Source organism: Spermophilus citellus, assembly GCF_964194105.1.
Source record: "Spermophilus citellus genome assembly, chromosome: 16".
Lineage (NCBI taxonomy): Eukaryota > Metazoa > Chordata > Mammalia > Rodentia > Sciuridae > Spermophilus > Spermophilus citellus.
The window spans coordinates 61,436,530-61,463,421 of NC_138196.1; the positions used below are offsets into that span (position 1 = coordinate 61,436,530).

At 34.0% G+C, this 26,892-nt stretch overlaps 2 protein-coding genes across 8 annotated transcripts in view; one reads left to right on the plus strand and one right to left on the minus strand.

The window, feature by feature from the left end:
* Positions 1-19,282, minus strand: part of CEP44 (centrosomal protein 44) — a 36,548-nt gene extending 17,266 nt beyond the window's left edge. For 4 of the 7 annotated variants that reach the window (XR_014019129.1, XM_081269222.1, XM_081269221.1 and 1 more), the window contains exons 1-5: positions 18,859-19,282; positions 6,854-6,980; positions 3,278-3,425; positions 1,395-1,541; positions 669-794 (exon numbers count right to left, since the gene is read on the minus strand). Coding sequence is in view for 6 of the 7 variants with exons in the window: in XM_081269222.1 (XP_081125348.1) it covers positions 669-794; positions 1,395-1,541; positions 3,278-3,425; positions 6,854-6,942 (510 nt within the window). In the remaining variant the exon portion in view is untranslated. Of the gene's footprint in view, positions 1-668; positions 795-1,394; positions 1,542-3,277; positions 3,426-6,853; positions 6,981-16,579; positions 16,612-17,493; positions 17,614-18,858 lie in introns of all 7 variants that reach the window. The other 3 variants (XM_081269219.1, XM_081269218.1, XM_081269220.1) reach the window with 3 other exon arrangements.
* Positions 19,283-19,433: 151 nt separating this feature from the next.
* Positions 19,434-26,892, plus strand: part of FBXO8 (F-box protein 8) — a 61,677-nt gene continuing 54,218 nt past the window's right edge. Inside the window, exon 1 of the mRNA XM_081269224.1 lies at positions 19,434-19,685. The gene's annotated coding sequence lies outside the window, so the exon portion shown is untranslated. The remainder of the gene's footprint in view (positions 19,686-26,892) is intronic.

Genomic DNA, 26,892 nt, shown 5'->3' on the forward strand with positions numbered 1-26,892 from the left:
ATCTCAGAAAGTTTTTGCCAGATAGAAGACAGCTGAAAGTACATATATAATTAAAAAATAATACTTTGGTTTAAATATCTCTTGGAGATAGAAAAACTATACTTCTAAATATACTGGATACACTTAGGCATAGGTGCTAAAAGTAGTCAAAAACTGATATCAAAACAGAGAAAATATTAAAAACACCTACATTTAAAACAACCAAAACCCAATTCCAAATTAGGAGATTATCAATCATTAGATAATCAACACTCTTAATTGTAAAACCATCAATGTATGTAAATTTATCATCATAACCTCCACTATAATTAATAGTGGGCTCTTCATATGTTCCCATTTTAGGAAGAACAGATACATGTAATGAAGAGTAGATGTAGATAATTGCATAATGTAACTTTAAATTGCCAGTATTTTATCTGGGAAATGAAGCAGAATTTGAAAATAGAAATATAAGGCTTATTTGATTTTACATTGCTATTCTCTTCTTAAAACTTCAGGAATGTTTCCCAAACAATATTTGGTATATGAAATAAACATCCCTACATTGAAGTATTTGACTCAAAAGTTTCACCATAGCCAGGGAGAGAAGTGAATCATGTATGTCATATTCACCATACAGATAACTCTTTATTAAATTATATGACATGTTTTTTTTCATATTTTCATACCTTTCCTGAAGTCAGAAACCTGCCAGTCGTGACATCAATGCTGACAGGTTCTAAAAGTGCTTTCTCATTGCTTGAACAAGGTTCTGACTTACCAGCAATGCTTTTCTTTCTTTGTTGTGATGGAGTCTAGAAACAAAATGATATTAGACATAATTACAGCTGGGCATGGTGGCACATATTTTTCATCTCAGTGACTTGGGAGACTGAGAGCAGGAGGATTGAAAGTTGAGGCCAACCTCATCAACTTAGCAAGAACCTAAGCAAATTAGTGAGACCTGTCTTAATAAAATATCTGGGAATATAGCTCAGTGGTAAAGGGCCTCTAGATTCAATGTTCAGTACCAGAAAAAATAAAAAGGCATTGATTACAAATTTTCTGTGAAAGAATAATGTATACTTAATTTCACTATCATATAAATATTCATATATAAATATATCTAAAAATAATGAAACTCTAGAAACTACATGTCTTTTGAAAACTAAGAAGTGATGAAAATGCACTATCTTTGAACTGTTGGTTTAGGACTAGCAGTTCCAAGTTACAGGTGTATAAAAATAAGTGACTAGTATTTAAAGTAAACATAAAGCTTTATAAAATTACCCAAATCTGTGAATAATGTGATAATTGTATTATGCAACAACTGGCTATATAGGGGCTTAATTTTGTACATTAAAATGTTGGGTCATTTAGCATAAGTTAGCATCCAAATCTATTCACAGAATTACCTTGGTAAGACTACTTAATTCCTTGTGCTTCTTCATCACACAAGTCAAAATATCACAAGTAATTTGGATTTTCCATTCTGCGAACCCACATTGAATAAATTGCTTTTTTGTCAAAATTGGTTTATAATTAAATTGATCACGAAGAAGCTGCAAAGAGGAAAAAGATTCTGTAATGGAACCATTTTCTTCTTTAATGCAAAATGATAAATGGCTAGTAGGTCAGGAGATAGCTATCTTCGAGAGGACAAGAAAGACTAAGTCATTAATGAATGCTATTACAGAAATTTATAGAGCTGGTGTGAGTCATGAGAGGCATCCATATAGAAAACAGACAGCTAGAGGGCTGGGGAATGTAGCTCAGTGGCAGAACTCTTGCCCTAGTATTGCCTAGAATCCCTGGGTTCAATCCCCATTACAGCAAAACCAACCAACCAACCAACCAAACAACCAGGTAGCTAGGAATGTGCCAGAGAGATGCAAAAATAGTCAATCATCAAAAAGTTCAAAAATCTTCGTAGGTACTAGAAAATCTCCTTAGTTCATTAAAATACCATGCTACTATACTAGATGTCAGAAAACCATAGTTCCATTTGTTTATAATTCTATTACACTTTTAGATAAGTCAATATGTTTTTTAAAAATATTTATTTTTTAGTTGTTAGACACAATATGTTTATTTTATTTATATGTGGTGCTGAGGATCGAAGCCAGGGACTCACACGTGCTAGGCAGGCGCTCTACCACTGAGCCACAACCCCAGCCCCAAGTCAATATGTTTTTTGATCTCAATTTCTCATTTGTGAACAGACTAGACCAGTGGTTCTAAAGTTGTAAAGTCCTGCTAGGTGACATCCTAATATTTCTTACAAATTCTATTTACACTTCTATAGGAGCTTTCTGGGGTTAGAATACATATAAAAGCTCCCATTCCATTAAACGCAACTCTATTGTTTTTTAAAGGTAAGATCTAATAAATAGGCCTTACCATAAAAAAAAGTTTTAAAAAAACACAATACTTGAGAAAAAAAATAAGTGAATAAAAATATCTTAAAAATTAAATTCAATATACATATAGTAGAAATGTAGATATTAGTTAGATAAATATAAGACAAGGTCTTAGACTTCAAAGAACAAATTACCTCAAAGTTTCAGTTCTTATGCACAATTACATTAACTCATAATTTTATGAACTACAAATTTTTACTGAATGTAATTACATTTACCTCTAAGTTCTGCCAGTGTATCAAATTTTACTAACATTTGATAGAAAAATGGCAAATGATAGTCAGTGACTAATGTTTATAGTTGCCATAATTTATCAGAGTAGGAAACATTCACAGTCACAAAGCAAACTTGAATTGCATTTTGATTTCCATAGGGTATGCATTTTAATGTCATGAATGAGTATGAAATATTTTGTCAATTATATATGCTGCATACACAATCCAGGGCTGCAGAACATTTTGGTCAATGATGGACCACATATATGACAGTGGTCCCAGAAGATCAAAATGGAGTAGAAGAATTCCTATTGCCTAATATTTTTACTATGCCTTTTATATGTTTCGATATATAAATCTTTATTTTGTATTTCAATTGCCTACAACACTTAGTACAGCAATGTGTTGTATAACTTTACAGCCTAGGAATAATAGCCTATACATATACCTTAGGTATGTAATAGGACATACCATCAAGGTTTGTGTAAGTACACTCTATGATGTTTGTATAATGACAAAATCACCAAACAACACACTTTTCAGAATATCCCCATCATTAAGTGACATGTGACAGCATCTAAGGAGTTATTATTAAAACATTAATTTTTTCAAATCATTTAGTAACTTCTAAAATATTATTGTTTCACCATCAACTCAAAATACCTTATAGACAGTATCTATAAAGCGCAAGTCATTCTTTGCTATCAGCTCTACGTTGGATTCCATCAGAAGTTCTGTTACATAAGGTGAGTATGAAGTAAGAGAATAGCTGATGATGGGCAAATAAGCTGCTGTGTCTCCCTTTACCAAACTGTTAGAAGAAAAAAAGGAAACAGATTTTAATGAGCATAATTCTGAAAGCTCAATGATCAAGGTAGAATTAAAAATCGTGTAAATAATTTGTGAGCCATGATACAATTAGGTCGTACATGACCCTCCAGATTCTATCTCCTATTCTAAACCACTCTAGCATGAAACACTGTTATTCATGGTTCATCTACTTAAAAACTTACTTTAGCTTTTTAGCACCAACAGTCTATTTATTATAGTATTTTGTGGGGAGGCACTCTGAATGATTTGTGTCTTCCATCCTGGAGCAGAGAGGCATTGACATCTTGTAGTGACCTGGACATTGCCCCTGGTCCAGGAAGTTAAGGGCATGTCTTCAGACACAGGCATGTCACTGCATGGCCCCTTGGATCAAATTACACTCACCTGTCCTTTGTAACCCTGCCCCTTCTGAACTTTTCTGGATGGAACTTTCTAAGAATAAGGGTCCCTGCAATAAAAGCCCACTATTGAATGTGCTCGCTCTCTCTCTCGCCAGCCTTGCATGACTTTTTATTGCTCTCCTATTTGAGGAGCCTGAGGCTGAGAGTGGAGAAGCCATCCTGAAGCTTGTTTAAAGGTAAAGTGTGTATCTGTGTTTTATTTGGTGTACCTGGGGATTCACACCAATGACCTTAAGTTCAGCTGCCTTCGTGGGTTGGGGGCAGCAGTATTTATTGATTTTCCAGAGCTTAGTCTTACCAGATTGACTTCATTTTCTAACACTTCACAGTGCTCAACAACACATGGTGGTTTTGCAAACACTTGTTACTTTACCTTATTTGTTTTCTACACAAACTTACAAAAGTAAATATTATGAATTATAAGTTACAAACAAGGAAAAAAGGACTAGAAAGAGTATACGCTATAATTAGGCAAGCTGTTTACAACATTCCACTTTTTGCTCAGTTGAAATCTATACCTTATTAGTTTCCCACAACAAAGCACATGATTTTTCTCTTTTGTATTTCTTTTTGAGTAAAGCAATATTTTACTCAAAGAGGAAACTGCTCTAGCAACCTTCTCTATCTGAAATATAGTCCAAAAATAAAATGAAAGAAATACTGTTGAACAGCAAATGTGTTCATTTTATTCACTTTATGAACAGATAACAGCCAAGATTACATTAAACACATTTTATACTAATTTCAATGACCTTGGTTATTCAGCTTCTAAGGACTTAGCAGATTAGAAACAGTAAGAAAAAAAGGATAATACAAATCAGTAGTATATCAACACAAAAAACAGTTCATGGTAGGAAAATTTTTAAAAAATTTTACAGAAAAGGTAGAAAGAATCATATTATGTAGGGGAATATTATATGTATATTTGTATATGTGTGGTTGTGAGAAGGAAACAATCTCAGTCTCTGTGGAAGAAGCAACCTCCCTTAATAGACCCTGCCAATATCACCATGTTTGGGAATAATCTAAAAAGTATTGTTCTTAATGATGCTCATGGTTCAATAAAAAAAATTAAATGTTTAAACACTGTTGCTATGGATATAAGGTGTCCTCCAAAAGCTCCCCTGTTCATGCAGGTATGTTTGGAAGTGAAATGATTTTGAGAGCTGTAACCTAATCAGTCCATCCAGGCTTGAATGAACTGATGGTTAATTACAGGCAGGTAGGGCATGGCTGCAGGACGTAAGTCACTGGGGGCATGGCCTGGAAGGGTGCATCTTCCCTGTGGCCCATTAGCCACTTCCTCTCTGCTTCCCGAACACCTCTATGAGCTGAGCAGCTTTCCTCTGTTGAACCCTTCTATCATCTGCTTTGCCTTGCGCCAAGCACAGTGAATTCAGCCCACCACTGAGCTATAATACCATGAGTCAAAATTAAGTTTTTCTCCTTTAAGTTGTTCTTGTCAAGTATTTTTGTCACAGCAATAAAAAGCTAATTAAAACTACTGTAGAAACAACACAGGTCAGTATTGGTATATTTTCAATTATTCCTACCTAAAATGTCTTAAAACGATGCTCAAAAATAATAAGAAAAAAACCTGTGTACTCAAACTGGTTAAGTCTTTACAAATTCTGGATATTTGAGATTTTCTTATTTTCAGAAGCCAAGATGACTGCTAAAACTATGGATTACATTTGTTTCATACCTTTGTTTCTTACAAAGTAATAGTAATTAAACTTTCTCCTTATTCTCATTATCCTTTTTACTTACAGCCTTCTCTTGGGATTAGTCCTCCCTAGTGTATAATTAGAATATCCATTCTCCTATGTAAAGGCCATTACTTGAGGATTCTACTTAGTCGTTAGTTTAATTCCACTACTTGAATATATACCTAACCTGGACTTGTCCCTTGATACTCTTCCACTCGATAAATGTCTATCAACTAACCAACTCCTAATATATGCCAGGTACAATTCTAAATGTAGAGTTTCTGTAATGAACAAAACAAAAATCTCGGACTTCAGCTTCCATTCTACTGGGAGAAATATTTAATCAATTGTGGGAAGCCATTCTAACACGTGATTGGGTGACTCCCGTTAAGGGCCTGAGGCGCTTTGGCTCTGTCGAAGCTTTCCCGACCCTTTCCTGATGAGAGAGCCCATCCGTGTGGGGGTGTACCTGACCACTGACCCCGGGGACCCAATCACTGACCCTGACCTTGGAGTGCAGCCCCCCTCAACCTTCATTGGATGGAATTCTCCCCTGAATCTCTTGTTCCCCAATAAAAGGCTACTCCCCGGCATGTTCACTCTCTCTCTCTCCTGCTAGCCCTGAGTAATCCTCGCTGCCCTGCTGGGCGGCTAGAGGTGGGAACCAGAGAGGTGAGCCGTCTCGGACCTAGCAATATAAATAAGGTAACTGGTCTGTGTGTTTTATTTCGATCTCTTCTAACTAACTTTATGCCTAGAACCTCATTAATGAAACCACTGCGCAGGCCGTGTGGTAGAATCAATCAATCAACCAATGATGATAGGTAAGAATATGTGCTATGAAAAAACAGATGAATTAAATATAAAAAAAATATAATGATTATCACATCAGATGGGCATTTATAAAGGAGAATGTATGTTGTTATATTCTACAAAAAAAGCAGCAATCTCTCTGCTTATTTTGAATATATTAAAAAATAAGAAATATGATTCAACTGAATGAGTAGTAGATTATAACTAATAAAATCAGTTTGTCATATTTCTATAAATTTAAAAGTTACAGAGAAATAATACTTTATACTAGTGTATAATGCACTTATATAAAATAGTATCTTAATTCTCTTGGGTTGGAATTTCTCACTAATCAGTACTTATATACAAACTTCTAAAATGTCCTTTCTCAAATATTTTAAATATTTCAAAGGAAATTTAAATAGGATAAAATCTTTGTTTTTATTTAGGTATTCCCTCTAAATTATTAGCAAAATAATACAAATAAGTTTGATATTATAACTTACCCTACACAGTCCACGTCTTCAGGATAATTTAGCAAGCGAAGCACTTGTTCTAGGTTCCGTAAGCTTCTTTTTAAGTCACCTGTTGCCATTATTTAACATTAGATTCAGCTCCAACTCTTGAAATAATCTAATTTATCACATAAAAATAAAAATCCAAGAAAGAGTGGTTAAGTCAGTTACGTTTTGAAATTTCTCTACTCTTCCTTGTTCATCTCTCTCATGGGTACTTGCTATGTTGATTTTATCCCAGCTCTATTTCTGCTATTATCTTTCCTACCTGTCAAGTACTTACTAACTTGTATCTACTAGTATCTACTATAAATTCTAGAATGTATAGTGAGCTTCTTTCCTACCACCCATTATCTTTCCCTTGCAAAAAAGTTTGCTTTATGTTCATGTTCTTACAACGGATTTCATATGACATTCTCCCAAATATTTTTGCTTTGAACAATAAAGTAGAATTTGGAAAGACACAGCAAGTTAAAATGGCCTCTATCAGTGACTATTTTAGATACTTACACATAAGATTTACATGATGCAATCAGTAAAAAATGAAGACACAGAAATTTGTCAAAGACATAGTCATTATTTCTAAGGCTCTGACCTCACACAGTTGCCAATCAGATGCTTTCTTTACAAATAAATATAGATGAACAAAATCCATTAAATAAATAAATAAATAAGTTCAAGGTCCACCTACATAAGACAGATTAAAAGAATATAGCTTCATTTCCATTTTCTAAACACCACTAAGATGAAAGTAAATAACTAAAAATTATATATACCCTCCAGGATAAAGACAACTGGAGGAGATTTAATGTGATAAAATAATAATCAACAAAATTATGGAAAATGGAAAGCAGATGGATGAGTGACAGCCAACCTAGCAGAGCAGAGAAAGAGCAATTTAGGAAACAATAGAAACTACATAGGTTCACAAATAAGGGGCACCAGATACTTCTGAAAGGTACACAACTAAGGCCAAGAGAATGAAGTATAAGAAAAATTATTTGAAAGTCCATATAAGGTGTGTCTAAACCCTAGATGTTTACTTTTCCTATCCCCTCTGGTCTTACACCTCCAATAACTTGTTTGGCTAGGTAACTACTTCTCTCCTTTTCTGGAAAAAGAAAATAAATTTACATTCTGAGGAAAATGAAACAAAGAGATACCAAACTGGGAAACATCAGGCAAGGCAAAAATATAGAACAAATGCTAGAAGGAAGAAAGATTAAAGAAAAAAATCAAATAGTACAATTTATTCCTACACCTCAGCTTCAACATAGATATTAGCTAAATATATCCTTGATGACAGCAAACTGGCAAGTTCTACTCTAGAGAAAGTAGATAAACCTAGAGAAAAATATCTTAACATTGCTGACATTTGAGGGATATATCTACTAAAATGGCCAGGATCACAACTGATAAACCTACAGCAAAACTATACCATCCATAGGCCCTAGTCAAGCACCCCTTTGTAGAGATTCATGTTTAAAACTGAATATATACCCAAAGATCAATAACTATTAGAAGAAAGCCTTCAGCATGTAGGCAGAAATCAATATGAAATAAATTTTTAAATGTGGTAGATACAGAATTAATGCAGAAAATAAAAGAAAATTTTAAAATGAAAAGTATAACACAGACTTATGATGTGGGGTTACATCCCTATAAACCTACTGTAAGTTGAAAAGAGTGATAAGTCAAAAATGCAGGCTGGGATATAGCTTAGTGATAGAGTACTTGCCTAGTGTGTCTACGGTCGTAGGACTTTGATTTTCAGTGCAATTCTCAGCACTGAAAATGAAAGAAAGAAAGAAAAAAAGGAAAAGAAAGAAAATGCATTTATTATTCTCATTAAACACACTGTAAAGTTGAAAAATTTAAGTTGGACCTTTCATTGTAAGCTAGGGGCCATCCATATTCTCAATAAGGTTAGAAAGAATATTAAAACTGAATTGGGGGGAGGGGTTGGGGTTGTGGCTCAATGGTGTAGTGCTCTCTTAGCAAATGAAGGGCACTAGGTTCGATCCTCAGCACCACATAAAAATAAATAAATGTATTGTGTCCAACTACAACTAAAAAATATTTTAAAAAACTGAATAGAAGGCTTAAAAAGAATGAAAAAGTTTATCATAATTTAAAAATGAGTCAGAGATTGTCAGAGTGAATTAAAAAAAAACAAGATCCAACTATATGCTAGACAAAAAGAAGACCATTTTAAAAGAGACACATATAGATTAAAAGCAAATGGATAGAGAAAAAAAAAACATGGTAAGACTCATCAAAAAAGGGCGAATAACTATGTTAAGTTCAGACACAGCATATTTTACAATATGAAAAGGTATCAGTGATAAAGAGGGACATTACATAATGATAAAATCAAACTCCAAGAAAATATAATAATCCTTACATATATACACCTGACAAAAGAACATCAAAATATGTGAGAACTGCAAGGAGAAACAGATAAATTCACTATTTTAACTGGAGACTTCTGACACCCTTCTATAATAAATATCCAGATCTAGCAGACAGAAGATGAGTAAGGACTTAGGACACCATCAATTAACTGGATATAACAGATATCTAAAAACGACTTCACCCAACAATTGCAGAACACACATTCATAAGAACACATGGAACATTCACTAAAGTAGACTCATAATAGACCATAAAACACTGTAGCAAACTTAAAAGAATAGAAATCATACAATGTCTGCTTTTACACTATAATGAAATTTAACTAAAAATCAAAAACAATTTAAAATAATAGTAAAAATAAAAATTTCAATAAAAATTAGAAGATAAGTTTGAAAAAATAAATATATTATACAAAGGATGAAAAGATACAAACATGGAAAAGTATAAGAAAACCAGGGGATCAACCCAAAAGGTCTGACATCTAATGAATGGAAATTCCAGAAAGTCATCAGAGACACTGAGGGAAGAAGGTGTGAAATAATACAAAAACACCTCTTAGACCTAAATGTCATTATTTTCTAGACTGAAAGAGTCATTGAGTGATCAACATAAGTGAAATAAAACTCATGCCAAGATATATCAGTGTGATGTATCTCATAAGAGAAAAGCAGTAGTTCTAAAAACATCCAAAGAAAAATAAATATATTACATATGAAGAGAATCAAAAGGAATCTCTCTACAGACCTTATATGTTTTACAAAATTTAGTTTAGAAGGATCATGGATCTTAATGTATAATGTAAAAGTATAAAACTTTAAGAGGAAATATAGTAGAAAACTGATATGACCTTGAGTTTAGCAATGAGTTTCTAGATAATATCAATTTATAATCCATAAAACCAAAAATTGGTAAGCTAAGTTTCATTAAAATTAAAACTTCTATTCTATGGAAGATATTGTTAAGAGAACAAAAAGAGGTCATGGTGTTACAAAACACATATTGGGTAAAGACTTGTTTCCAAAATATCCAAAGAACTCAAATTGAAGAGCATAAAGCCAACAACTCAATTAAAAACTGGGCAAAAGATCTGAACAGAGAATTCACCAAAGAGAAATACAGGTGGCATACAAGCATATAAGATATTCTCGCCCTGCATAAAAGTCAACTCAAAATGGTATAACACCAGAAGGTTTATAACTGTTAGAAAAGAAAACAAGAGAAATAATTCAATAGGAAGTACAGGAAACAACTTCCTAAATAAGACTCCTAGAGCTCAGGAAATAAAAGTAAGAATCAATAAATGGGATGTCATCAAATTTAAAAGCTTCTGTACAACAAAGGAAAAATCAGCATAAAGACACACAGCCTGCAATGGGTGAAAATCTTTGCCAGTTATTCTACTGAAAGATGATTAATATCCAAAAACATAAAGAACTAAAAAAGACTAAAAAATTAAATAAATGGACAAATGAACTAACATACACTTCTCAAAGGAATAAATAAAAACCATTATATAACAATTATATTATAATATGTTCAACATGTTTAGCCATCAGGGAAGTGCAAATCAAAACTATACTGAGATTCTATCTCATCACAGTCAGAATGGCAACAATCATCAAGAATGTGAACAATAAATGCTGGTGAGGATGCTGGGGAAAAGGAATTCTTACATAGTCTGGAATGTAAATTAGTACAGCTACTATGGAAATCAGTATGGAGATTGCTCAAAAAACTAAAAATAGAACTATCATATGATTCAGCAATACTGCTCCTCAGTATTTATCCAAGATAATTTAAGTCAGGGCTGGGGACTTGCCCTGTATGTAAGAGGGTCTGGATTCAACCCCAAGCTCAGAAAAACAAAGCAAAATAATATGAAACAGTAATACCTGTGCCCAGAAGAATTAAAATCAGTATGCTTAGGGATACCTGCATACTCATGTTTATTACAGCACAATTCACAACAGCCAAATTGAAACTGACCTAGATGTCTGTCAACAGATGAATGGATAAAGAAAATAAAGTATGTATACACACACACACACACACACACACACACACACAAAATGGAGTTTTACTCAGTAATAAAGAATGAAATTAATTATTTTATTTGCAGGAAAATGAGAACTGGAGGACATCGTGTTAAGCAAAATAAACCAGACACAGAAAGACAAGTATCATATACTTTCTCTTGTATATAAAAGCTAGAGGGGAAATTAAAAAAAAAAAAAAAAGAATGTCATGAAAGTAGAAACAAACCATTAGAGGAAGGGACAAAGGTAGGGAAATTACTAGAGAGTAATACTGGTCAAATTATGTGTTATATGCATGTACAAATAGGATACAAGAAAACTCACTATTCTGTATAATTCACATGCACCAATAAATAAACTTTAAAAATTTTTATAAAATATTTAAATAGATGCTCAACATATCATCAGGTAATTGCAAATTTAAAAATAAAACAATGAGATATGTGTTAATCAGCTTTTCTCTGCTATGACCAAAATACCTGAGAAGAACAACTTAGAGGAGGAAAAATTTATTTGAGGCTCAGGATTTCAGAAATGTCAGTCCATGGTTGACAGACCTCATTGCTCTGGGCTCCCAAGTTGAGGCAGAACATCATGGTCAAAGGTTCTGGCAGAGGAAAGCTATTCACTTCATGGCAACCAGGAGGCAGAAAGAGAAGGGGGAATGGGTTACAAGGAAGACAAACCCTTCTAGGACACGCCCCAATGACCTACTTCTTCTAGTGACCTCCACTCCCTAGAGTTACCATTCTGTTAGTCCATTCAAACTAGAATGGATTGATTTGGTCACAGCTCTTATAATCTAATCATTTCAACTCTGACTATTCCTGCATTAATCCAGGAACTTTTGGAGGACATTTCATATCCAAACCATAACAAGATACTACTGCACACCTATTAGAATTGCTAGAATCCAAAAACAAAAAACAACAAAAATAAGCCTATTGATAACCAAATGTATTTGAGGATATGAAGAGACAAAACTCTATTGCTAGTGAGAATTCAAAGTAGTATAGCCATTTTGGGAGATGGTTTGGCAGTTTCTTACACAACTAATCATAGTCTTACCACACATTCAGCAATTATAGTACTCATTTATCCACTAACCTAACAAAAATTTATGTATGAATAAAATCCTACATAATCATTGTGTACAACAGTTCTATTCATAATCACTCAAAAGTGAAAGCAACCAAGACAACCTGAGGTGTATTACAGTAATGTACATCCACATAATGGAATATTATTTAATAATAAAAAGAAATGACTTTTCAAGCTACAAAAGGACATAGATAGATCTTAATTCATATTTCTAAGCAAAAGCAAGTCCAAAAAGGCTACTAGACAATTTCAAAGAGAAGACATTCTGTAAATAGTAAAACTATAGAGACAATAAAAAAACACAAAAGTCAATAGTTGCCAAAGATTCAGAGGGAGAAGAGTAAGATATATAGGTGAAATATAGGGTATTAATTTAGAGAGATAATCTACTCGTTGTGATATCTTATAGATAGATAAATGACATTATGCCTTCATCAAGATCCATGAAATTCTGCAGTCCAAAGAGTGAATGCTAATGGATGCAAAAATTTTAAAAATAATTTAGGAAACTGCACAGGATCGAGTGTAGACTGTGAAAGGGTAATCGAATTACATTACCAATGTATGAAACAACTGCATTAAAGGGGATGGGTGAAAGTGAATGGAGTCTGTGAGATTAAAGGCAAAAACAACAACACATAAACACTGCACTCTGGTTTATAAAGTTTTTGCCTACATGCATATGAGATAAAAATTCTGATACTCTTAAAGAGATATATTGAAGTTTAAAATTAGGTATATTGATGATTGCATAATGGGAACCAGGTTTAAGAGGAATTTTACAGGTAAGTGGAGTACACTAGAATTAGCTCTATGTGTTAACTGATTATAGTTAGAAACATCAGTATCAACATGTTTACCGTAATATTGATACCAATCATTTCAAATAGAAAGATTTATTGATATGTGCACACACCTGGAACAATCTTAAGCCAAAACCCCAAATCCAAAACACTCCCCAAACCTGAAGCTTTTTGATCATCATGTCTATATGCAAAAAGTTTCAGATTCTCAGCATTTCAAATCACAGATTTTTTTATTAGAAATGCTTGATCAATACCCTATGCAAATACTCCAAAATCTGAAAAACTCCAAAATTTAAAACACTATGATCCTCAAACATTTTGGATAAGAGATATTTAACCTGTGTAGTGCTCAATATATACACATATATTTTGTTTCTCTGTCAAGTGAAAGTTTCTGAAAGTAACATCCTTCAGCAACAAGCATAGCAATCCTATGGCAAACTAGCATCTAGATCTTGATGTCTACAATACAAGAAATCAGGGCTCCTTGAAGAAACATTCAATTCTAGGACTGGGGTAGGAAATACAGAAGATGAACTGAAGCATTATGTAGTTTTCAGGAAATACAAAAACACTCTACAAAGAAAATTTTGAAGGGTTATGTCAAAGGGACATAGGAGCCAACAAAGAGTTCCTAATGGTTACAAACTGAAACAACTGGAGCACCACAATTCGTAACTATTGAATTATAACTCAAGTACAAGACAAAATACAATCAATATAACCCAAACAAGAAAGAAATAAATAAAATCTTATAATGAACAATAGGTATATGAAAATATCCAACATTTATTTATAATTATTAGAACATTAGTAATTGAGGGGAATTGCCTGCATTTGATTAAGGATATCTACCAAAAAAAAAAAAAAAAAAAATCTACTGCAGCTGGGTGCTGTGATTCATGTTTGTAATCCTAGTGACCTGGGTGGCTGAGGCAGGAGGATGGCAAGTCTCATAATTTTAGCAAGACCCTTAGCAACTTGGTGAGATCCTGTGTCAAAAAATAAAAAAGGTCTGAGGATGTAGCTTAGTGGTAGAGCACAACTGAGTTCAATCTCCAGTACAAAAAAAAAAAAAAAAAAAAAAAAAGAGGTGGGGTGAGGTGGGGGGAGATCTATTACAAACATCGTATTCAATGATGAAATACCAAGTTTTCTTCCTAGATTGGGTAGAGGCAAGCATATTTACTGTCATCACTTTTTTTCAACATTAAACTGGAACTCCTAGATAGTACAAAAATATAAGAAGGAAAAAATATTAAAAAGTAAGAAATAAAAATGTCATTATTGTTTGACATCACACTGAATAAACTGTATGTGAAAAAATCCAAAAGAAATAATAAGTAAATTTAGCAAGTTTGCTGAATACTGGGCCAATACACAAAACTCAATTGCATGTCTCTGTATCCCTCAAATAATAGAAAATGTTTTTAAATGACATCTATCAATAATTCACTATAGCCTCAATAAATATCAAACATGAATAAATCTGGAAAAGATGGATAAGATCACAAAACAAAACTATAAAACTTTATTGACATGCATTGAAGAAGATCTAGAGAAGAGGCAACATTTTGATCAAAGATTGACTCAATAGATTATTGATACATAAATTCAATGCATCCCTGTTAATGTTCAGATGTGGTGTTCCCCAAAAGTTCACATGCGAGACAATATAAGCTTTGGAAGAGAAATGATTGGGCCATAGCCTTAACCTAATCAGTGAATTAATCCCTAATGGAATTAACTGAGTGGTAACTGGAGGCAGGTGGGGTGTGGCTGGAAGAAGTGATTCATTGGGGTCTTGGCTATGGGGTATATATTTTTATCTGGCAAGGGGAGTCTCTCTCTGCTTTCTGATTGCCATGTGAGTTGCCTTCCTTTGCCACACTCTTCTACCATGATGTTCAGCCTCACCTGAAGCCCAAAGGAATAGAGCCAGCCTTCTATGGACTAAGACCTCTGAAACCGTGAGCCCTCAAATAAACTTTTCCTCCTAAAATTGTTCTGGTCAGATCCTTTAGTCACAAAAGCAAAAAATCTGACTAAAACAATCCTTTCCTACTACCACTAAACAAACACACACACACACACACACACACACACACACACACAAAACAGGTTTTTGAGGGTGGAAATTGAGAAACTGACTAAAATTTATACAGAAATGCAAAAGCTAAAGGATAACTAAGAAATCTTGAAGATCAAAATTGGAAGACTTAAATCATTCATTATGAAAATGTTTTATGAAATTAAATTTGGAATTCATGAAAAGATGTACAAACAGAACAATGACACAAAACCAAGTCCAAAACCAGCATATATATTGATAGTAGTGACAATAGTGAGTAGCAGTGAAAAAACTATATTCTTTTCCAATGGTAATACATCAACTAAATATCCACATAAATCTTGAAATCTATATTACAACCTTCACAAAGTGTTTATTGAAGATCTAACTTCAATAAAATACAATCAATATAATCCAAACTTGAAGGAAATAAAGAAAATCTTATAATGAACAATATACAAAGGCCAAACAACCAGGCTTTGTGAAGATCACAGAGGAGAATAACTTCAGGATCTCAGGAAGAGAAAGATGTCTTATGACTGATAAAATGAACCACATTAAAATTAGTAACTTCTGTTCATCAAAAGATACACTGAAAGGTCATTGAATGGACGATGATGCTGGCAATACATATAACCAACAAAAATAATCTTATGTAGAACATGTAAAAAAATCTACAAAACAATAAGGGGAGAAAAAAAAGATGCTCAATAGAAAAATGGGCAAGAGATCACAGCAAAAACTATAAGACCTAACATGTAAAAAGATCTCATTAATCCTTAGGAAATTATGAAGTAAATCCAAAATATGACTCAGTAGTACATGTGAAACTCTTAACACAATGATGTGAAAAAAGTAAATCAGTACAATTACTTTGTAAAATTTATTGATATCTTCTAAAGCTGATGTACATAGGGATCTATGAAAGAGAAGTGACTCTGAAAACTGTACATAACAGAAACACCCAAACATACAAACATGCATGATCTTTGAGATTTTTTATAAAAGATCATTTTAAAAAAATCCCCTCTCCCAAATTAATACCATGAAACTTATTTCTAAATGACTCATTTTACTGAATGGACTACAAAATTCCCAAAGGAGGTTGTTTCCAAAGGAGGTTCATAAAATAAACACATAGATAATTTGTTAAGAACTTTTGCATGATGGAGATAAACAGGTTTTGAATCACAAATTTAATCAATAAGGCAAAATTCAAAAACATATTTAAAAATATCTACGACTATTCATTGACACTTCATAAAAGGAAAATAATACATAACAATACCTTGATTAATGAATCTTCTGCGAATGAAGCTCCTTTAAAATGAAGTCATTGACATTAAAAACAAAACAAAACAGAATAATTCATAAATTGGGTGAAGTAGTTGGTGTGATCTTTTCCCCCCTAGTCTGTATTTCAGTAGCAATCAGAATATAAATCATTCCCTTACACATCTTGTCTGAATCTATACATAAAGAGGTATTAAGGCTACCAATTTGCAAAATCCTAAATTTAGTAAGCTTTCTATGTTAAGACCCTTGCCACCCATTTCTGTAGCCATTTCTCCAGGGTAGAGCAACTATTCCCTCTCTTGAGGAAAATTACTGTCCTATTTGTAGCCTGTTCTCTTTTATCACCATGGTGAAGAATAGGTTCTTTACCATTCTTCCATGATCACTTCAGTCACTATTTTCAGCCACTCATTTATACCACCTAAACAAATTAACATTTATAGGCAAAGGGATTTTGGGTTATAGTCAAATGGGAAATAACCAATCTCAAAATCAAATTATACAAAATACTGGTCAAGAAGGTAAACTTTAGCTAACATCTTATAGGAGGCATGGGTGTAGATGGACATATGGAAACAGTTTTCCCAAGATCAGCCTTTACTTAGCTGAGAAAAAATGAAATGGAAATTAATCTGGTTGTAACTGTCAAAAAAAAATTCTTGGATTCTGCCACTGAACAATTTCATATGTCTGAAACTTTTTCAGGTTCCAGACCTATCTAACTTCGTAAAATTCTTCTCAGGTACTTTCTTATTGAAAGACATTCTCTAACTTTAATGTAAAAGGTATCTCTCCCACAGATTTCGTTTAGTCCCTCCAAATGTGTATCTCATCATCCCAGTACATGCAATTTTGTGGTATCTTTCCTTTTTCTGAAGTTCTGAAACACATTTCCATGTCTCTTACATTATTTCTACCTCTGGTAATGGAATTTCTGACAACAAAGTATGTCCCTGGAACACATCCTCTTCAGTACCAGTAGAATACATATTTTGAAGAAGAGTAAGATACAAGTACAGCTTGGATCTGTAGGTGAAGGAGATAAGTGATAAGACAGAATAGTAAAAATGAAGAAATTTTAAAAATTTGAGTATTACAGAAAAAATTTACAGCTCCTGCTGTACATTTCCATGAAGGGCTTTGCTAAAAAAAAGGGGGGGGGGAGAAAACACTAAAATTAAGATATTAAAAGAAGCTAATCTATTACTTATGCATATTTTAACAGAGTACTTTTGGAAATGAAAATTAATTTTTTACTTTAAAAAATGTGATTAACATTTTCACCTGATTACCCTTGTCAAAGAAAATTCAAAGGAGGCAATACTCAGCTTGTAGCACAGATCCAGTCATTAAGGTCTCACTCAATATTGCTGGCTAGCTTCCCGTAGAGTTCTGTCTACAAGTCAAATCTGTCCGAGTGAATTGATGAGAAAGGCATAAAACAATATATACTATTAAGTAAAATACACTATTAAGTAAAATATACTATTAAGTAAAATATTTAAGATTTTTAATGTAGCTCAATCACCTAGCAGTTTAAGATCATTAAAATGATGCCTCCCAATGGGATTGTCACAGGACTCAAAAGTGATCTTTGTTAGAATCAGACAACTAAATTGTATAAATTAGTGCGGATGGTTAAAGAGTTTGTGGCATAGATCCAACGATTTATATTATCTAAAAACCATGCGTCAAAAACAGAGGAATAAAGATGAGAAAAAATTAAATTTTTGAAAATTTCCACAAAAGATATTAAGGAAATACTGTTCTAAGTGATATGGAGAAAAGTTTGAGGAAAGGAAAGCATTGAGGAAACTGGGGGGAAAGGGAATAACTGTGTAAAGGTTTGCGAATAATTATGGAAAAATATTCTAAGACACCCCAATTACAGAATATAAAAAAAAGAATTAAAATTCAAGACAGTTCTTTTTATGGTGAGAGGAAAATCTGTAATTCTTAAGATGGAGAAATATTTTAAACACCTGGAAAACGCAAGCAAGGAAAAACCAATTACTTTCAACTCTTCCTTCCCATCAGTATTTTAGAGGAGCCCGAGGCATCCTCAGCTCAGAGTATCCACTAGGAATCCATCCCTTACCCTGATCTCAAGACTGTAACTTCTCTATCCTTAGCCACAGCCTAAATCTGAGTAAGCAACTACGATATTTTCTACCTCGTCGCTATTAAAAGCATACACCAGGCGGGTATACAGGCAAGGTACATTCGGGATTGCCCTTCCGTAATTTAAGTTAAAAGGGTGAAGAGACAGACCTGCTCTTTCGCCTCCAACCGGGGTCTCAGTGAGGAAAGCAGAGAGAGGCGACCTCTGTCCAAACTAGTGCGCAGCCCCGCAGGCTCCCTCGAGCTCACCCGGCAGCCCCCGAGCAAAGAAGACCTCTAGCCCAGCAGGACAAGAAGGGGAGAAAAGGCATCTGTAAGCGGAGCCCATCACCGGAACTAGTCTCCAGCAGGTACTCCCTCAAGGCCAGAGCTGGAGCCCCAGCGCGCTTCTCGCGCCAACCGTTTGTGTTGGAAGAACAAGTTCGAGCCCGCCGCGCACCGCGGCAAGATCTTCAAAGCGGCGGGCTCCTTGGCGCTCTAGGATTCCTCGCTGCAGATTCCATGGCCCGTTCGTCCAGACTCTGAGGTAACTTGACTCTGCAGAAGGCGTCCTCAACGGCCAGTGCGATATTAATTTGCACATTATTAATCGGTATAATTTAAAAGGTCAGAATAGCTCGGACTAAGAAGCAAGAAACAAGGAATCTGTAGCGAATCATAAACAATGGGAATTAAAATACTTCTTCTTTAAGGGTCAGAACCCGAACGTCACTTCCGGCAACAATAGGAAACGTCAAAACTGGGACAGTCGGCAGCTCTGGCTTCTGCAACTTGAGGTGCTCCGAGTTCACACGGGTGTAGGGCTGTTTCTGATACTCTCGGCACCGTCGTCTTCACCGGCGTGAACTAGTAAAGTTTGGACACACTTCTCCATGGCCTGGGCATCAGTTCCTGGCTGAGCCATTTTCATTTTGGCTTAAAGCCCCCGCCCAGAGGCCGATTCGTCGCGGCGGCGGTGGAGATCGCAGGTCGCTCAGGTACTAGCATCAGCCTAGATATTTTATATCTATTTATCTCTTTTGCCTGTTTATCCTCACTTTTCTTCACGGAAATAAAGACAGCCAGTGCTTGCCAGTTGGCAGAAATTGGCCGATCTGTAAGAGTTTACGACCAATGACAGTGTAATGTATCTTGAGTGACAGCAGTGGTGGCTTATTAAAGTGAAGAATCAGTGCCATAAGGCGGGAATGGGCGTTCCTTCTGTTTCTAGGCCATTGGGGTATAGGTCAGCTTGGGACCCCAGTTGGTGACCCAGCCTCGTTTCGAAATAAAACTGAGAAACAGCAAGGGTTACTTTATTTAAGCCCAAGTGTTGCTTTTATGTGTTATTGGGTGCCTTACCACATTTTTTGGTTCTTTTATGAATGCAATTGTAGTTGACGTTACAACAAGCAAATTTTGTTAAGGTTTTAATTCGTCTTTTTTTGTTTCGTTGTAACTGGGCTCTAATCTCTCACATGATGCATAATAAATATTATTAATTAGACAAAATTACATGAAAGAATTCCAATTCTCTGTCATTTGACTTTTTTTTGGTTTTATTTTAGGTTCTGTGTGTCTAATAATTGAGTCTACTTGTTTTACAACTATAGTTTTTATTTTTAAGGATTCTAGGTGTTTCTCCCTGGGTTAATTAATCATGACCTTTTATTGCAAGTGAAGCCAATTTGTTTTCCATCTCAGCATTTCTTCCTCTTCTTTTAATGTTTGGAGTGTGGTAACTATATTTCTAAGATAAGAGATCACCCCTCCATAAAAATGACTTACAAATATGTCAGGTTTCAGGATGAAGAATAAACAGGTTTTGTAATATTTTTCAGGTTGATTCATAAAATTTCATTTTTGTCTAGTTAACCTGACAATTTGTTTGATGAGGTACTTTGTTATCTATTGCTGAGTAACAAACTATGACCCTTATTTACCCCAGCTTAAAACAACAAACATCTGTTATCTCAGTTTCTGTGCCTCAGGGATTAGGGCACAGCTTAACAGAGAGCCTCTGGCTCAGGTTGTTTTATGAGGTTCCATCAAGCTGTAATTAAGGGTTATGATCTCATCTGAAGGCTCCTCTGAGGTGAAGAAGACTCCACTTTCAAGTGCATTTATGTGGATCTTGGCAAATCTAAGTTCCCCACTTCATGACTGTCTTCAAAAGGCTGCCTTACATAATGTGGCAGCTGGCTTCCCCCAGGGTAAACAATAGAGAGAGCATCCAAAACAGAAGGTTGTGGTCTTTTATAACCTAATCTTAGAAGTGATTCCGGTCACTATTGCCATTTTGATTTGTTGAAAGTGAGCCATTAAGGACCCAAAATGGAGAGGGAAGGGATTACACAAGTACATGAATCCCTAAGACAGGGATCACTGGGTGCCCTTTTAGAGACTGCCTAACATAGATACCCTGGCTGGTAACTTTCAGGAATTAATAGATAAGAATAACTGAGCAAAAAAATGTGTCCAAGAGAAATGCAGTCTGACAAGGAAAATTTCAGATTGTAAAGAAATAAACAAAGTTGTACTAATATTATCTCTCTTGGAAAAAGTTTTTATCTTTTTTCATACTAATTATCTAAAGAGGCATACTTTATATTTTTCTTGGAGTACTTTGAGAGATGATATGTGTGAGAGGATCTTTGTGTTTAGGGTCTACATAAGCAGAGCATATACCTACAGGAGATTGTGTGTTTCTTACCCACTCCCCTTTTTGTATGGTTGAAATTGGCTCAAAATAAACATGAGCAAAGATGGCTTTTAAGGTCGTAAGGGATCAGGAAGGGGCTAGGAATAAATATAGAGAGAATGTTGATCACTGACAGCCTTTGTATTGGGAGAGGTTTGTCTTAGAAATTTATTTCGGCCAGGTATGGTGGCTCATGCCTTTAATGCTAGCTAATTCAGAGGCTGAGGCAGGAGGATTACAATTTAGGGAGACTGTTTAAAAAATGAAAAGAGCTGTGGATAGAGTTTAATGGTAGAACTCTTTGCCAGCATGAGTGAGACATTCAATCCCTAGAACCCCCCCTCCAAAAAAAAAAGAAAAGAAAAGAAAATGCATTTTGGATGTTTTAAGTGTCTTTAGGTGGCAGGTATCACCCTCTTCCTGTGTTATGGGGCTGCACATAGCATCCCAAGCACAATTTGTTAGTAAATCATATAAGTTTGTTGGAAATGAAAGATACAGGCTTCAGACTTTATTATGTCCACCTTTTGGCTATGATCCAATGTCAGATTGATTATGCTTTCTCCAGGTTTGAAGGATATTGTAAATTCTTATCTGTTAGTAAAATATTATTTTTTGTCTCTCAAACCTCATGTGCTTACCACCAATTTGAATATGGCAATTTGCAGATTATAAATTTGGCTTTTAAATCTTTGCTCTCTATCAGGTTAACATAATTTATTTATAGTAGGTTGAAGTAACTTTACAGATACAATGTTGGGTCCTTTAGATGCCTGCACAATTTTAAACAGAATCTTGAGAAAATAGTACAGTTTAAATGTTTCCATCCAAAAAATATTTTACAGTAATAACTTCCAGGTAATCCAAAATGTTCATCATAATTTTTTAACATATGATCAGTTTAGTGAGGATCAGTTTTGTGTATTTACTATGTTTTTTCTAGATTAAAAATATTTTCTTCATTTCACACTATATATATAACATTGAATTACCTAAACATTCCTCTTTTCTTTGCTCACAATGCTTTTGAATTTTTTCAAATTTATGACTTTATAAACAACCACTCATATAAAAGTATATAATGTTTTCTACATCTATATGCAGATTTGGAAACAGAGGCTCTTCTAGTCACAATAATGCATCAAAATCATTAGTACTGAAGTATAAAAAATTTACGTGTAACTCATGTTGCTTTTTCATTGGACTATTATGTAATATTTTTTAAACTTTTTAATGAATACATTTATGGAAATTTGTTTCCTGTTTTGTTTCCTCTCAATGTTTTGTTTTTCTGACAAATTTCTTGACAAACATTTTATAATAAACTAAAACATCTTTTATTAACTTGAGTAAATTTATATCATATTTGGGGCAAAGTATGTTAGCTATATAGAGATAAAAAAAGATGTGGTTTTAAGTTTAGGCAGCAGATTTAGGTAGGTTAGATCTGCAGTTAGTGGTTTGTGTATTCTTCAAGAATTGAATATATAGGATTTTATGAACTATTTGAATGAAGAAGACAGGCATGGTGGTACACACCTAAAATCCTAGGGATTCAGGAGGCTGAGACAGGATCACAAATTTGAGGCCAACCTCAGCAACTTAGCAAGGCCCTATCACAAAATCAAAACAGAAAAATTTTAAAAAGAACTAGGAATGTAGATCCTACATTCAGTTTAATCCCCAGTTGTGTGTGTGTGTGTGTGTGTGTGTGTGTGTGTGTATGTCTGTAGGTATATATGTATTGGTCTCTTTGCATATATATTCATATTCATTCATATTCTCTCTCTCTCTCTCTCTCTCTCTCTCTCTCTCTCTCTCTATTTTTTAAATGAAAGAACCAGGTTTTAGCAAGAAAACCAAGCTTGGAGAGCCCCTATCTGCTCATACTGAGCAGTGAATCCTAGAAGTCAGGAAGACGGGGAAAAGAAATAGGAAGGATGAATGCTAAAGACATAGACACATACACCCATCTCTGTTACTTATTCATTTTATATATTTCTAGGGTTTTTTTCTCAACATTTTATTTTTATAGGAGCATAGAATTATTTTTCCAGTTTTTCCAGTATGGTTAAAATACATGTAATGTAAACTTCATCCTCAATCATTTTAATTAAATACATTCATATTGTTGTGCCTACAATCATCATCCTCCAGCTTCATAATTCTTTTCATCTGGTAAAACAGAAAATCTATACACATTCAACAACCCATTCCCATCCCACCCCCAGTCCCTGGCAATTACCATTCTACTTTGTATATATGTGATTTTTACTACTCTAGATACTTCATATAAGCAGGATCATTACTTGTCTTTTTATGACTGGCTTATTTTACTTGTTTTAAAGTAGTATTGACATCTTAACAATATTAAGTCTTCCAATCCATGAATATGAATGTGTTTCTATTTATTTGTGACTTATTTCATTTCTTTCATTGTATCTTTCATTGTAAAATTCTTTCATCTGCTTGGTTAAGTTAATTCCTAAGTATTGTATACTTTTTGTTGCTATTGTAAATGGAATTGTTTTCTTAATTTCCCTTTCAATTTGTTCATTGGTAGTGCGTAGAAATACAAGTGATTTTTGTGTGTTGATTTTATTTTCTTGTACTTTGCTGAATTCATGTATAAGTTTTTAAGTTTTTTTCCAGAATTCTTATGGTTTTCTACATATAAGATCAAATCATCTGTAAACAGAGATAAGTTTACTTCTTTCTTTCCAACTTGGATATCTCTTTTATTTCTTTTTCTGGCCTAATTGCTCTTGGAACCATAGAATTTTATTGCTAAGAGAGACTTTGGAGATGATCAAGTTCAAAACCTTTGTTTTACAGGTAGGGAGTTGGGGTTTTCAAAATTTAAATACTTTCCCCAATTCTCACATCTAACTAAAGAAACAGTCTAAATAAAATCCATGTTTTATATTGGTTTCTTTTCACTATTAAATGTTTCTCATTACATTTCTGACTTTCCTGTTATTTCAGGCTACTCTCAAAATTTAATACCTTGTTTTTCTGTAAAAAAAAATAAGTTCTATGAGAATTATGATTTTTGTTTTGTTTTTTAATTCCACAGTGCTCATATGAATAGCTATTATAGTTAGTGGGCATGAGAGTTTGATGTACACTGAGGAGGTGAGTTGGATAGTTGGGATATACTGTCATGGCTGCTGCTAATTACAATTGTTCCAAGTGAATGATAGTGCAATAAGAACCAGTATAATTAAAGGTAAAACTGGTAAAAAGTGTGATAAATTTATTTTATCTACAAGTTAACACAGATAATAGTACATTTCTTTCAAAACAAGTTAATGAAATTAAAATAAGCCTAAAATTCTCAGATTTCTGTTTAGGATTTAAATAATACATCTTAATTTTTATGTTTATTTAGTTACCATTTTGGTAACACTCATTATAGAATGAAATTAAAGAACAGGAAAAAAACTTCAGAAAACAAAGTTATATTGTAAATCTTTTTGAATTAAAACAAATCCTACAAATGGTATGCCTTTTAGTAAGAAAAACTGCTCTTGCAGGACCACATCTTTAAATTTAATGAGTGGGGGCTTTTTATGTGTTTAATGTACCTTGTGACCTCTTAGTACTTAGCTGTTTCCCTTTTCTCCTTAGAAAGACCTCCTTGTGGATTTACCCTTCTTTGATTCCTCTACAATTGTTGCCCTTAAATTTTAGGAGTGTGATTGGTTATCAGGTTTTTTTTCTTCTTTTCTTTTTAAAATTACTCTACCCACTCTATTGTAAACTACTTTGGTGGTCTTTTCTTTTGAAAGTAGAGAAATAAATGGGCTGCCAATTTGATTATAAATGTCTCAAAATATTTTCTCACAGATTCTCTCAACATTAATAGGCCATTGAATAATATCACTTGATACCACTTAAATATTTTTAAACTTAAGTAACCAAAAATTGTTGCTGCTTTCTTGAAAAATATTGGGGACATATAAATGAAATTCCTTATCTTTAAAATTGAATAAAATGTGTGTTTTAGAGATTACTGTTTTTACACATTTTAGATCTTTGAGATAGAACACGTCTTTACAAATTTCACTATTTGGATGCCAAAGAAATGTTGAAGAAAATTATAATGAGTATTTAAATGAGGCTATTTATATGTCTATCAGTCATTACCTAAATGGTATAACACTGTTTTTCCAAAGGTGCTTAATGGAACTGGTTTGCCTCAAACAAAAGTATTTAATGAGAGTGCTTTTTGAGACCTTCAGCCTTTTTTCTTCTCATTTTCCACTAGGAAGATTTTATATCCTGCATGGTATATATAAACCCTTCTTCTTCATTACATACAGTTGTCCTCATAGCATATACCCTTTGAATGCTCACTGTCATCAAATTACTAAAAGCATTAGTACACCTACCCTTTTTAAATATGAATAATGCTTTGTTATTTAACATGTTACATGTAAATATTTTGATTAAACCTACTAATATTTTACAGATTGCTTTATATTAGATATACAACTATTAATGAAATTATTTTCATCTTATTCTTTTGTGGAAAGACTCTTTTGAAAACATGTCATACAATAAAATATACTACCTCTTTTAGGATTGTTGCCATTTACTAGAAGTAAGCAGTGCAGAAAACTATCATAGTTTTTATAAATTAGTAACTGGTATAGTTGCTGGCAATTAATCCTTAATTTGTACTACTTTCTAGGTAGAAGTTCCTTTATGCTATGCTATCATATACTTGTTTGAACTAAGACCGTAATTCTTTTTTTAATGAGAAAACTACATCCAAAATCAGCTGTTTCTCAGATTTTTCATTAAAGAAATTAAACTAGGAATTACACACTGCTTTACCAATTAAAAAGTACTTTTATATACATTATCTTACTGAAGGGTCATAGCAATCCTGTTAAATCAATAGGAGTGATTTCCCCTATTGTATAGCAAACAGAAGCTCATAAGAGTGTTTGAAATACCTTAGGTCAAGTTATGGCATAATTGTAGCTTTAAATTCACCCTCTACAATAGCAGTGTCAAGAAAACCTCTATGCTTTTCTCTGTAGCAGACATTAGAGTCTATTCTCCAATTTCAGCATAATAAAACTAAATGAATTTAAAGAAAACCAAAAAGACCTACATACTTCCAATTAGATTTTTTAAAATTGATTCTTCTGTTAAGAATTTGGTCTAGAAGGGAAGATGGCGGCAATGGGAATGCATCACCCCAGTGCGCCGCGTCACTGTGCGGGAGAAAGACGAGGTGAAACGGCTGAAGGCTACCTTGTTGGGAATTTCCAGTGAAATTGAGGTGCTCCAGAATCTAGAGGACGGATTTCCATCACGCGGGGTTCGGCTGCGGGGGCTCGGTCGCGGGCGATTTCTCTGCACGGAGGGTAGCAGAGCCTGGTCAGTGGACCGCCCCGCGGATGGAGTCTGCGGCGCATGCTGGGTAGCGGCGAGGTACTGGAGCAGGAGTACAGCGATGCGGATTCTGGGGGCTCCTGCCAGCGGTGCAA